Here is a 13,850-nt window from a genome sequence, read left to right as displayed (position 1 = left end):
TGGCCTGGCTTGTGACATCATGGTGGCCTGGCATGTGACATCATGGTAGCCTGTCTTTGTTCTGTCATTTAAGCCCCACCCCCCTGGTTACTGTTGCTATTGTAACTATTATATTATGAATGCTGGTAGCTAGCATTCCACACACACACATACACTTTTTGCCAAGGTTCCAGCTGCAGTCACCAAGACATGTAAATGTATTTAGTAACCCTCTGGGGTCCAGAGTATAATTGGCCGTTTTTGACTACTTTAGATTTTACCTCTATATTTCACCTTTAAAAAAATCTTCTTCTTTTTTTTTTTGGCACAACCTCAAATATCTGAAATTTGAGTTAATTTTTCATTTATACTATATTTGCACAATAGATCTAAATTCAGACAAAAAAAATTCAAAATCCGAGTAGAAAATACTTGTCATTTTTACTGTAAAAGCCACAAACATGTTTAAGGAATTGTTTTCATAACTTGAAATGCGAATAGAAGTTGTACATTTGTAAAAATTATGCACAAGTTTTGCAAACAACTTTATGTTCAGTATAATATATGCAGGTTTTCTTCCTGAATACTATCGTTGTTTATATTTACTGCGGGAAGAAACGGTTTTTATAAGGAAAAACACTAGAAAGCACTCAGTCCCCCTCCCAACTCCCCCAGCCTTTCCTATTGGTGAAAAAATATACCATGTGGACCAATCAAAAAATGATAGGGCAACATAGCATTTAGTTGTTTACGAAGGCGGGCAGGTGTATACATATAGTTTGAGTCTGACGGCTCTTTGTTTGCTTCTCATCTGTAAACTCTGCATACTCTCTCATGTGATTCAGTTTGTTTTGAAAAGTCTCAACAGGATCTTGAGCTTTATTGTGAAAGGTTTACGTGGAAAACAAACAAGCGTACAGCGGAACCACGCGATGGTTTTACCGTCATTGTTGCTAACGAAAACACGTAAAAACAGGCACTTGCCCGCCCATAGTGTGGTTATATTAAATATAAGAGAAAGAGAGAACTTTAAGAAATTAATATAGCCACTAAGGTGACCGTCAAAACGATGAAAAATACTGCTGTAAACAGTTTATTTTACGACATCACGAAACAAACGATAGCGTAATAGGAAACGATAGACATTTTTATATTGTCATTTGATATATATCGTTATATCGAACAGCCCTAACATACACTCTTATATTTGTACATATATTTATTCTTATAATTCTCAGATTTACCCATTCGTATATTTTGCTTGTTCTTATGTTATTGTATTTTGCACACCTCTGTTGCACACACATAAGAATTTCGCTCACATGTGCTGTACCAGTGTACCTGCACATGTTATGTGATACGGGAAATCTCCAATTTTTTTTTTATTTTGTTTTTTTTGAGATTAAATAATATACCATTGTAAAGACGACACAAGAGTTCCAGAGGCTCTTCTGGGAGCCAGAGTCGACCAGAAAACGTTTCCCCGAGCTTGAGTCCTCTATGAAGAGCAGCCTTTCCTTATCGGCAGCGGTCACAGCCGCTACAGAGCGCTGGCAGGCTTGTTTCCCTGGGCCTTAAAACTGCAAAGGCGGCACGGTGCTGTCACGCTGATGGTAAAAACACAGGCCTTTAACACAGTGCCGCTGTGCCACTTTATTTTTTAACAAAACACTACGCTTTATGTATAAAGAACTGCCTATTCTACTACTTATTGAAGAAAAAGAATCCACAAAAGATTATTTTTACTTTCTTTTATTTGTTCCAGATAAATTATAAATTATTTTTTAAAAAGCAATGAAATGCATCAGATGTCTCCCATGCTTTCTTTTCTGCTGTAATTTTTTTTTTTTTGAACATAAATTGGTCTATTGAAAATAAAATGTAGTAAGAACCACTACATTTTTTCAATAGGCCAATTTATGTTTAAGAAAACCCCAACAATCAAATGATCTCATCTGAGCAAGCACTGGGCGACGGTGGGAAGGAAAAACTCCTTTGTCTTAAAAAGAAGAAACCTTCGACAGAACCAGGCTCAGATGGTGCGGCTTCTGTCAAGACCGGTTGGGGGTTAGGTAGTTAAAAAACTACTCTAACGGTACAGCACTACAGCTTTTTGGTGGAAATGGGTGGAAGGATGGGTGTTACACCTCGTTTCATTGGAGGTCTTACAGGTGGTCGGGGTGTAGATTCAGCTTTTTTACAAATAGGTGGCAGAGGGACAGGACTAGGTCGTGGAATTATAACTAGTTGGGTGGGAATAGGTTGTCTGTGAAGGTTCTCAGTCATGGGAATAGGTTGCTTTCCACTTCTGGATATAGGTGGAACACACATCCTACGAAAAGGTGGTAGGTTGTCGGTCGAGAAAGTTTCCTTTTTCGTTGGTTGTGTGACTTGAGGAGCGGGTGTCAACTTTGTCTTTTTCGGTCTAATGGGTGGCAGTGGAGTCCGCTGTAACTGTTGTTCGTCAGATGCATCTTCCCTGCCTACGTAAATGTATTTATGTTCCTCAAAAAGGGCAATGTCTTTTTCAACTTGACTCATTGCCTCTTCGAGAAACATTTTGTAATTGTATTTTTTGTGCTGTGAAGGGGAGATAGTAAAAGGGAGGGATTGATATTCAAAGTTTAGCTCATTAAACCTCCTCTTTAGGCCCTGGAGAATGTTTTGTTTCTCCTGTTCGGCCAGTGGTTTAACTGTTTCCTGTTGTTTTGTTAACCAGGCATCATTGTCCTGCTTAGCCTTTTCTTTCTCTGCCTTTCTTCTACGCAGGTAGCCTGGAACGATTCTGTAATCGTTTTTCTGTAAATAAAAGGGGACAAGTCCAGATTTCTCAAGGAGCTGCTTGTCCCCTTTGCGTGTATCCACACAAGCAGGTTGAGCCATGACTTTCTTCATGCCTGTGTGTTCTGGTTTTTTCCTGAATGTGTGTTCAGGTTTTTCGCCTTCTGGCCTCTGTGGGCACATTTCGCGATGAGATGGGGCCTTAACTGTTCTTGGCACCATGGTCCTGTGTTCATTTTTATATTTATTTTCTAATACAATTGCTTCCCTGTATTTAGAAATATACATTTTAGGTTTGGGTGGAGGAAGAGTACTCTACTTTGGGAGAAGGTTATAAGCGCTTTCATCTGAAAACACAATTCAATCGCTAGCTTAAATTCACCTGCAAGGGAATTCTACAACTGTGTGTCGAGGCACCCCTATTTATAGATTTTTATGGCCTGGCATGTGACATCATGGTGGCCTGGCTTGTGACATCATGGTGGCCTGGCATGTGACATCATGGTAGCCTGTCTTTGTTCTGTCATTTAAGCCCCACCCCCCCTGGTTACTGTTGCTATTGTAACTATTATATTATGAATGCTGGTAGCTAGCATTCCACACACACACATACACTTTTTGCCAAGGTTCCAGCTGCAGTCACCAAGACATGTAAATGTATTTAGTAACCCTCTGGGGTCCAGAGTATAATTGGCCGTTTTTGACTACTTTAGATTTTACCTCTATATTTCACCTTTAAAAAAATCTTCTTCTTTTTTTTTTTGGCACAACCTCAAATATCTGAAATTTGAGTTAATTTTTCATTTATACTATATTTGCACAATAGATCTAAATTCAGACAAAAAAAATTCAAAATCCGAGTAGAAAATACTTGTCATTTTTACTGTAAAAGCCACAAACATGTTTAAGGAATTGTTTTCATAACTTGAAATGCGAATAGAAGTTGTACATTTGTAAAAATTATGCACAAGTTTTGCAAACAACTTTATGTTCGTTCAGTATAATATATGCAGGTTTTCTTCCTGAATACTATCGTTGTTTATATTTACTGCGGGAAGAAACGGTTTTTATAAGGAAAAACACTAGAAAGCACTCAGTCCCCCTCCCAACTCCCCCAGCCTTTCCTATTGGTGAAAAAATATACCATGTGGACCAATCAAAAAATGATAGGGCAACATAGCATTTAGTTGTTTACGAAGGCGGGCAGGTGTATACATATAGTTTGAGTCTGACGGCTCTTTGTTTGCTTCTCATCTGTAAACTCTGCATACTCTCTCATGTGATTCAGTTTGTTTTGAAAAGTCTCAACAGGATCTTGAGCTTTATTGTGAAAGGTTTACGTGGAAAACAAACAAGCGTACAGCGGAACCACGCGATGGTTTTACCGTCATTGTTGCTAACGAAAACACGTAAAAACAGGCACTTGCCCGCCCATAGTGTGGTTATATTAAATATAAGAGAAAGAGAGAACTTTAAGAAATTAATATAGCCACTAAGGTGACCGTCAAAACGATGAAAAATACTGCTGTAAACAGTTTATTTTACGACATCACGAAACAAACGATAGCGTAATAGGAAACGATAGACATTTTTATATTGTCATTTGATATATATCGTTATATCGAACAGCCCTAACATACACTCTTATATTTGTACATATATTTATTCTTATAATTCTCAGATTTACCCATTCGTATATTTTGCTTGTTCTTATGTTATTGTATTTTGCACACCTCTGTTGCACACACATAAGAATTTCGCTCACATGTGCTGTACCAGTGTACCTGCACATGTTATGTGATACGGGAAATCTCCAATTTTTTTTATTTTGTTTTTTTTGAGATTAAATAATATACCATTGTAAAGACGACACAAGAGTTCCAGAGGCTCTTCTGGGAGCCAGAGTCGACCAGAAAACGTTTCCCCGAGCTTGAGTCCTCTATGAAGAGCAGCCTTTCCTTATCGGCAGCGGTCACAGCCGCTACAGAGCGCTGGCAGGCTTGTTTCCCTGGGCCTTAAAACTGCAAAGGCGGCACGGTGCTGTCACGCTGATGGTAAAAACACAGGCCTTTAACACAGTGCCGCTGTGCCACTTTATTTTTTAACAAAACACTACGCTTTATGTATAAAGAACTGCCTATTCTACTACTTATTGAAGAAAAAGAATCCACAAAAGATTATTTTTACTTTCTTTTATTTGTTCCAGATAAATTATAAATTATTTTTTAAAAAGCAATGAAATGCATCAGATGTCTCCCATGCTTTCTTTTCTGCTGTAATTTTTTTTTTTTTGAACATAAATTGGTCTATTGAAAATAAAATGTAGTAAGAACCACTACATTTTTTCAATAGGCCAATTTATGTTTAAGAAAACCCCAACAATCAAATGATCTCATCTGAGCAAGCACTGGGCGACGGTGGGAAGGAAAAACTCCTTTGTCTTAAAAAGAAGAAACCTTCGACAGAACCAGGCTCAGATGGTGCGGCTTCTGTCAAGACCGGTTGGGGGTTAGGTAGTTAAAAAACTACTCTAACGGTACAGCACTACAGCTTTTTGGTGGAAATGGGTGGAAGGATGGGTGTTACACCTCGTTTCATTGGAGGTCTTACAGGTGGTCGGGGTGTAGATTCAGCTTTTTTACAAATAGGTGGCAGAGGGACAGGACTAGGTCGTGGAATTATAACTAGTTGGGTGGGAATAGGTTGTCTGTGAAGGTTCTCAGTCATGGGAATAGGTTGCTTTCCACTTCTGGATATAGGTGGAACACACATCCTACGAAAAGGTGGTAGGTTGTCGGTCGAGAAAGTTTCCTTTTTCGTTGGTTGTGTGACTTGAGGAGCGGGTGTCAACTTTGTCTTTTTCGGTCTAATGGGTGGCAGTGGAGTCCGCTGTAACTGTTGTTCGTCAGATGCATCTTCCCTGCCTACGTAAATGTATTTATGTTCCTCAAAAAGGGCAATGTCTTTTTCAACTTGACTCATTGCCTCTTCGAGAAACATTTTGTAATTGTATTTTTTGTGCTGTGAAGGGGAGATAGTAAAAGGGAGGGATTGATATTCAAAGTTTAGCTCATTAAACCTCCTCTTTAGGCCCTGGAGAATGTTTTGTTTCTCCTGTTCGGCCAGTGGTTTAACTGTTTCCTGTTGTTTTGTTAACCAGGCATCATTGTCCTGCTTAGCCTTTTCTTTCTCTGCCTTTCTTCTACGCAGGTAGCCTGGAACGATTCTGTAATCGTTTTTCTGTAAATAAAAGGGGACAAGTCCAGATTTCTCAAGGAGCTGCTTGTCCCCTTTGCGTGTATCCACACAAGCAGGTTGAGCCATGACTTTCTTCATGCCTGTGTGTTCTGGTTTTTTCCTGAATGTGTGTTCAGGTTTTTCGCCTTCTGGCCTCTGTGGGCACATTTCGCGATGAGATGGGGCCTTAACTGTTCTTGGCACCATGGTCCTGTGTTCATTTTTATATTTATTTTCTAATACAATTGCTTCCCTGTATTTAGAAATATACATTTTAGGTTTGGGTGGAGGAAGAGTACTCTACTTTGGGAGAAGGTTATAAGCGCTTTCATCTGAAAACACAATTCAATCGCTAGCTTAAATTCACCTGCAAGGGAATTCTACAACTGTGTGTCGAGGCACCCCTATTTATAGATTTTTATGGCCTGGCATGTGACATCATAGTGGCCTGGCATGTGACATCATGGTAGCCTGTCTTTGTTCTGTCATTTAAGCCCCACCCCCCTGGTTACTGTTGCTATTGTAACTATTATATTATGAATGCTGGTAGCTAGCATTCCACACACACACATACACTTTTTGCCAAGGTTCCAGCTGCAGTCACCAAGACATGTAAATGTATTTAGTAACCCTCTGGGGTCCAGAGTATAATTGGCCGTTTTTGACTACTTTAGATTTTACCTCTATATTTCACCTTTAAAAAATCTTCTTCTTTTTTTTTTTGGCACAACCTCAAATATCTGAAATTTGAGTTAATTTTTCATTTATACTATATTTGCACAATAGATCTAAATTCAGACAAAAAAAATTCAAAATCCGAGTAGAAAATACTTGTCATTTTTACTGTAAAAGCCACAAACATGTTTAAGGAATTGTTTTCATAACTTGAAATGCGAATAGAAGTTGTACATTTGTAAAAATTATGCACAAGTTTTGCAAACAACTTTATGTTCAGTATAATATATGCAGGTTTTCTTCCTGAATACTATCGTTGTTATATTTACTGCGGGAAGAAACGGTTTTTATAAGGAAAAACACTAGAAAGCACTCAGTCCCCCTCCCAACTCCCCCAGCCTTTCCTATTGGTGAAAAAATATACCATGTGGACCAATCAAAAAATGATAGGGCAACATAGCATTTAGTTGTTTACGAAGGCGGGCAGGTGTATACATATAGTTTGAGTCTGACGGCTCTTTGTTTGCTTCTCATCTGTAAACTCTGCATACTCTCTCATGTGATTCAGTTTGTTTTGAAAAGTCTCAACAGGATCTTGAGCTTTATTGTGAAAGGTTTACGTGGAAAACAAACAAGCGTACAGCGGAACCACGCGATGGTTTTACCGTCATTGTTGCTAACGAAAACACGTAAAAACAGGCACTTGCCCGCCCATAGTGTGGTTATATTAAATATAAGAGAAAGAGAGAACTTTAAGAAATTAATATAGCCACTAAGGTGACCGTCAAAACGATGAAAAATACTGCTGTAAACAGTTTATTTTACGACATCACGAAACAAACGATAGCGTAATAGGAAACGATAGACATTTTTATATTGTCATTTGATATATATCGTTATATCGAACAGCCCTAACATACACTCTTATATTTGTACATATATTTATTCTTATAATTCTCAGATTTACCCATTCGTATATTTTGCTTGTTCTTATGTTATTGTATTTTGCACACCTCTGTTGCACACACATAAGAATTTCGCTCACATGTGCTGTACCAGTGTACCTGCACATGTTATGTGATACGGGAAATCTCCAATTTTTTTTTATTTTGTTTTTTTGAGATTAAATAATATACCATTGTAAAGACGACACAAGAGTTCCAGAGGCTCTTCTGGGAGCCAGAGTCGACCAGAAAACGTTTCCCCGAGCTTGAGTCCTCTATGAAGAGCAGCCTTTCCTTATCGGCAGCGGTCACAGCCGCTACAGAGCGCTGGCAGGCTTGTTTCCCTGGGCCTTAAAACTGCAAAGGCGGCACGGTGCTGTCACGCTGATGGTAAAAACACAGGCCTTTAACACAGTGCCGCTGTGCCACTTTATTTTTTAACAAAACACTACGCTTTATGTATAAAGAACTGCCTATTCTACTACTTATTGAAGAAAAAGAATCCACAAAAGATTATTTTTACTTTCTTTTATTTGTTCCAGATAAATTATAAATTATTTTTTAAAAAGCAATGAAATGCATCAGATGTCTCCCATGCTTTCTTTTCTGCTGTAATTTTTTTTTTTTGAACATAAATTGGTCTATTGAAAATAAAATGTAGTAAGAACCACTACATTTTTTCAATAGGCCAATTTATGTTTAAGAAAACCCCAACAATCAAATGATCTCATCTGAGCAAGCACTGGGCGACGGTGGGAAGGAAAAACTCCTTTGTCTTAAAAAGAAGAAACCTTCGACAGAACCAGGCTCAGATGGTGCGGCTTCTGTCAAGACCGGTTGGGGGTTAGGTAGTTAAAAAACTACTCTAACGGTACAGCACTACAGCTTTTTGGTGGAAATGGGTGGAAGGATGGGTGTTACACCTCGTTTCATTGGAGGTCTTACAGGTGGTCGGGGTGTAGATTCAGCTTTTTTACAAATAGGTGGCAGAGGGACAGGACTAGGTCGTGGAATTATAACTAGTTGGGTGGGAATAGGTTGTCTGTGAAGGTTCTCAGTCATGGGAATAGGTTGCTTTCCACTTCTGGATATAGGTGGAACACACATCCTACGAAAAGGTGGTAGGTTGTCGGTCGAGAAAGTTTCCTTTTTCGTTGGTTGTGTGACTTGAGGAGCGGGTGTCAACTTTGTCTTTTTCGGTCTAATGGGTGGCAGTGGAGTCCGCTGTAACTGTTGTTCGTCAGATGCATCTTCCCTGCCTACGTAAATGTATTTATGTTCCTCAAAAAGGGCAATGTCTTTTTCAACTTGACTCATTGCCTCTTTCGAGAAACATTTTGTAATTGTATTTTTTGTGCTGTGAAGGGGAGATAGTAAAAGGGAGGGATTGATATTCAAAGTTTAGCTCATTAAACCTCCTCTTTAGGCCCTGGAGAATGTTTTGTTTCTCCTGTTCGGCCAGTGGTTTAACTGTTTCCTGTTGTTTTGTTAACCAGGCATCATTGTCCTGCTTAGCCTTTTCTTTCTCTGCCTTTCTTCTACGCAGGTAGCCTGGAACGATTCTGTAATCGTTTTTCTGTAAATAAAAGGGACAAGTCCAGATTTCTCAAGGAGCTGCTTGTCCCCTTTGCGTGTATCCACACAAGCAGGTTGAGCCATGACTTTCTTCATGCCTGTGTGTTCTGGTTTTTTCCTGAATGTGTGTTCAGGTTTTTCGCCTTCTGGCCTCTGTGGGCACATTTCGCGATGAGATGGGGCCTTAACTGTTCTTGGCACCATGGTCCTGTGTTCATTTTTATATTTATTTTCTAATACAATTGCTTCCCTGTATTTAGAAATATACATTTTAGGTTTGGGTGGAGGAAGAGTACTCTACTTTGGGAGAAGGTTATAAGCGCTTTCATCTGAAAACACAATTCAATCGCTAGCTTAAAATCACCAATCTTAAACACTATTCAAAGCTCAGTCTCCCATTTAGCAAAACTCTAAACACAAAACACACTTAGCAGTGTGGTGCACCTGTTGTCGTGTGAAGGCTGTGTGCAGTAGTGATGTCTCCTGTGTGTCGAAGCTTTGAAGCGTGTGTCGGGTAATCTCGTGGTAGTTTTGTAAAGCGCGTATCGAGGCTTGCTTTGATTACGTATGCAGTGATGTTCGAGGCCTCGCGGGCAGTCCGTACCACGTGACTGATTCAGGAACTGGCTCGCCGGTTTGCACCAGATTCTAAATAAATTGGGCAGCAAAACACAGCTGATTCCCCGTCACATTGTGTTGTGGAATTGGATTACGTCCCAGTTACATACTTACTTGAACATTTCTCCTTCGATGGAACCAGCAAGGAAGAGAATATTTGTCTGACAACATTTAATCTCATCTCTCCTAATAAAGTATGCACACAGTAATAAATATCACAAATGATAAGTACCATAATATAAATCAACAACACCACAGATCTTATAATCGGATTTCTGTCTTTTAGTTTATTACAGTTTTTTCTGAATGCCTAAGCACATTTTTTGTAACTATTGGCTAATTTTGCAAAACTCTTCACACAAATAAGAAAACCTGTCACCCAATAATCAAAACATTGTAGTTCTCTTGCAAAAGCAAACACAGCTAGATTAACTCTTCACACCTTCGTAAAAATGGTGTTTCCGTATCAAACAGTACACACAAGCCATCATCTACTAAGCACACAATGCGCCAACTGCACACTGATGGTATGAATACAAAACACATCTGGCTTTTGCTTTCTCTGTGCACAAGGTAGGCTATGTCAGTTTGAGCTCATACTTCTGTCATAGATCCATAAGCATAGAGGGATCCAAACTTCAAGTACTGGTGTACTTGAAACACATCAAAACAAACACAAGTGTTCATTTCCAAGTATAGGATTATTTGCAATCGCCATAATGACTATATGGGTTACTTGGTCTGCAGTGAACATGCTTCCTCTGCCCCCAGCATCTGGTCATCTAGCAATTCTGTAAAGTAACAATTTCAGTATTTTTACATCAATGGTATTGGTGTGTTTCTCATTGGCATATGGCAGTGCTACAAATCTTTGTGCGAAGTGACTGTACTAACCGATTCTCATTTCAAGATGTCCTTATGGTACTTGCTACAGTGTAGCGGCTCGAGTTAGGCTGGACCCGTTGGCCAGCTACCCTCAGGGTCATTCCACGGTTGATTACATGGTTGATTACATGGTCCACTATTGTCATCAGCAATTCTATTTCTTACTCTTCCTACCCTTCCTCTCCCCCCTCCTCGTCTTCCTCTTGCTCCTCCTTGTCCTTGTCGTCCTCTTCATCCTACTTCTTCACCTCCACGTCCTCTTCCTCGGCCTCCTCTACTTCTCACTCTTTCTGCTCCCTCCATTGTACTCCGCACACACAGCTTACCTGTATTATAGTGCTTAGGCTGATTGCAAAGTGAACTAATTATCTAAAAAAGTTTTGACATGTGAAAGTGTGCCAGACAGTTGGCAAATTAGTGTTAATGATAGCCATACATGTGTATACTTTTGCTAGGAGTGTGTTGGAAATTTGGTAATTGAGTGTTGTGCAGTGAATTGTGCCTACCGTTTTGCAAAGTGTGTGTTACAAAATTGCAAACTGAGTGCAAAGCAGTTTATGTGCTTTTAGTTTTGCAAACTCAGTGAGTGGTTTTGCTATAAGTCTGAATAGTTTTAGAGATTGTGCTACAGGAATCACAGTTAGGGTTTAAGCATTCAGAAAAAACTGTAGTTTTTGAACGCTCAAAATAAGCGTCACACTTGCGGAAGCCGATATACCCGCCGAAACGCCGTGCATTTATCGAGACTTTCAACCCCAGGTAGGCTAATTATCAATCTTCGGATCCACATTATGTCAGCAGCTCCACCGTGAACTATGTTAAAAACAAACACCGCTCACGCCTCACAGATGACAGCTTACAGTCCTGCATAAAGATGAAAGTGACTTCATACAGCTCCGATTTGCAGACGCTGTGCGCAGAGATTCAGGAGCAGAAGTCCCATTGTAAACATATCACGGCAGACCCAACGATGTTTCCATGAACACGCTTTACAGCTTCTCTTTATTGACCACTTTTCACACACGGTTGCTGTATGCATACAGCCGGTGTTAAAGCTCACAGCCCGACACATACCAACACAACAGCATAGAGAGCACAGACGTTAAGGCGCCGAGGCGTGATCGCGGGTGCCGCTCAGGTGCGTCCGCCTCCCCTGCAGCGGCGCTGCAGACCACGCCCCGCCACACACATTAACCAGGTAAAATACATATTGTCAGGGTTCCTGGGTCGGTGACCCAGTGTTTTCAGTTTTGTTCATATATATATATATATATATATATATATATATATATATATATATATAGCATATAGTAAACAATGAATCTGTAAACGACAGCTGTTGACATTTTTTAAAAATGAATGAAAAAGCATATTTAAATAATCAACATACATGATTTAAATATAAACACACACGTGACAAGAGACAGAACGTGTAGAAGATATATGCAGAAAGAGCTTTCAGTGGTCAGCTGATAACATGATATCTAAAAAATACATAGCTCATTTTCCTGTCTGTTAGTTGGACATGCTAACCTGTTAACAAGCTCCTATATTCACCCATACAGTTTGTAGATCATTTTGCTAAAATAGGTAAAATCTCCACTCTTTCAGGGCACTAATAGGCTAAAGGCATATTACAAAAGGTCATTCATGTATTCACAGATTCTCTGTAGTTATTCTGCTGCTCATTCACCTGTAAAAACCACACCAATCATTATTTCAACAGCCTTTTTATTTTGGAACAAAAGCATTTGACGATATGACTTACAGGACGTTACCAAATTCATGAAGCTATATTTGTGAGTTTATTTATCAATATCAGTTTAATGTAAACAGACTGATGTAGTAATAGACAGTAAAATGTTGGTGCGTGTGTAATATATGAGCGTTTATGTTTCTCTACATGGGTAAAAGTACTCCATGTCGCCCTCTGGTGGTAGCAACCAACTATGAAAAGAATGGATGTTGGATCTTAACTAAATGATAAAAAGTTTTATTACTTTGTATTACTTTCTTTAGTTTGGTAAAATTTACAGTTTTAATCCCGTAAGAAAATAAATCACTATCATAGAGAGGGATATTAGTAATTCGTTTGTTAATAACACTTTGTTTGTGTTTGCTAATGTTTCGACAGGAAAATGGTTTTCTACAAAGTTGTTTCATGTACAGAGTAACACACACACACACACACACACACACACACACAGCTATTACCCATTTCTTGTTTTTAAACTTAAGATAAATTAATAACTATATCATTCAAAATAATAAATTAATCTTGAATGAAGATTGATGATGTGACTACGTCCACAGTAGCCCGGACAGATTTGAAAATGGCGTTTTGTCTGAAAACGCTCTGCGTCTAACGGTGTGTTCACTAGCGTTTTCAGTCGTTTTCACAGAACGGCTGAAAACGCTTACGTTCCAGTACTGCGCATGCGTGAAACGCAAGAAGATTCGACCTGCCTCATTTCTGTCTGCCGCTTCTTTACTTTCCCGCTCTTTGAAACGTCGCGGCAAAATGTCGAGGAAAAGCACCGAGTTTTTTAAATGGACTAACAATGAGGTGGAATTGTTGCAGCGAGTAACACAAAAGTGCAAAGTTGCAAAAGCGAGTGAGAGTTGAAGAATTTGAAGAAAAGCTATCTGGAGCATGTACAGACTGACATTAACCTTTAATAGGGCTGTCGAAATTCAGAGCAAACAAAACAACTGCTGTATAAAATGCCCTCCGCTATCTTAGTTTAATTGGTCACATGACTGCATCATATGACTAACATGCGTCATCATTTTAGAAAGTCTTTGTTTTTGCTGTCCACACTGCCATGCAAAAGCACCATTTCCAAATGTATGCGTTTTCGAGAGTGTTTTCAAAACGCTGCATTTTCCATCAGTGAAAACGGCGTCTCAGTGTGGATGGGAGGCCACAACGGAGAGAAAACGATGCACTACAAACTAAAACATATTAGTGTGGACGTAGCCTAGGACCCTCTGCAGAGGAGCCGAGAGAGCCAGGAACTTGTGAGTTGTGTTTGTCCACTCAGGCATCATTCATACTTGCTCTTTAGGCAGTTCCTGTCAGAAGGAGGAGGCACAGCAGGAGCGTCGGGGAGCGGAAGACTGTGCCTCAGTGCCTCTCTCCTTCTGACATTGTTA

General features: G+C 39.5%; 2 protein-coding genes across 2 annotated transcripts; both read right to left on the bottom strand.

Moving 5' to 3' along the window:
• Positions 1–1,742: 1,742 nt before the first annotated feature.
• On the bottom strand, positions 1,743–3,137 carry LOC146561810 (uncharacterized). Its single transcript, XM_085293051.1, has 2 exons — positions 2,279–3,137; positions 1,743–2,245 (listed from the first exon to the last, which is right to left on the bottom strand). Exons 1-2 carry the CDS (start codon positions 3,046–3,048, stop codon positions 2,083–2,085), a joined length of 933 nt encoding a protein of 310 aa, XP_085149177.1. The 5' UTR covers positions 3,049–3,137; the 3' UTR covers positions 1,743–2,082.
• A 1,827-nt stretch (positions 3,138–4,964) lies between these two features.
• Positions 4,965–6,359, bottom strand: LOC146561809 (uncharacterized). The gene is made up of 2 exons (XM_085293050.1): positions 5,501–6,359; positions 4,965–5,467 (listed from the first exon to the last, which is right to left on the bottom strand). Exons 1-2 carry the CDS (start codon positions 6,268–6,270, stop codon positions 5,305–5,307), a joined length of 933 nt encoding a protein of 310 aa, XP_085149176.1. The 5' UTR covers positions 6,271–6,359; the 3' UTR covers positions 4,965–5,304.
• Between the last annotated feature and the right edge of the window lie 7,491 nt (positions 6,360–13,850).

The sequence above is a fragment of the Mchenga conophoros genome, linkage group LG12, assembly GCF_057382185.1.
Source record: "Mchenga conophoros isolate Kocher_MC1m ecotype Shallow Benthic linkage group LG12, M_conophoros_male_GT1.1, whole genome shotgun sequence".
NCBI lineage: Eukaryota > Metazoa > Chordata > Actinopteri > Cichliformes > Cichlidae > Mchenga > Mchenga conophoros.
Note: the sequence above shows the minus strand (reverse complement) of the source record. Positions and strands in the feature narration are given on the sequence as shown.

What these genes read in the sequence shown, in the direction of transcription:
- LOC146561810 (XM_085293051.1), bottom strand. Translation starts at nt 3,048, where the DNA reads ATGTATATTTCTAAATACAGGGAAGCAATTGTATTAGAAAATAAATAT. An exon ending in CCTATATCCAGAAGTGGAAA is followed by an intron (nt 2,246 to 2,278) that starts GCAACCTATTCC and finishes GAACCTTCACAG; the next exon opens with ACAACCTATTCCCACCCAAC.
- LOC146561809 (XM_085293050.1), bottom strand. Translation starts at nt 6,270, where the DNA reads ATGTATATTTCTAAATACAGGGAAGCAATTGTATTAGAAAATAAATAT. An exon ending in CCTATATCCAGAAGTGGAAA is followed by an intron (nt 5,468 to 5,500) that starts GCAACCTATTCC and finishes GAACCTTCACAG; the next exon opens with ACAACCTATTCCCACCCAAC.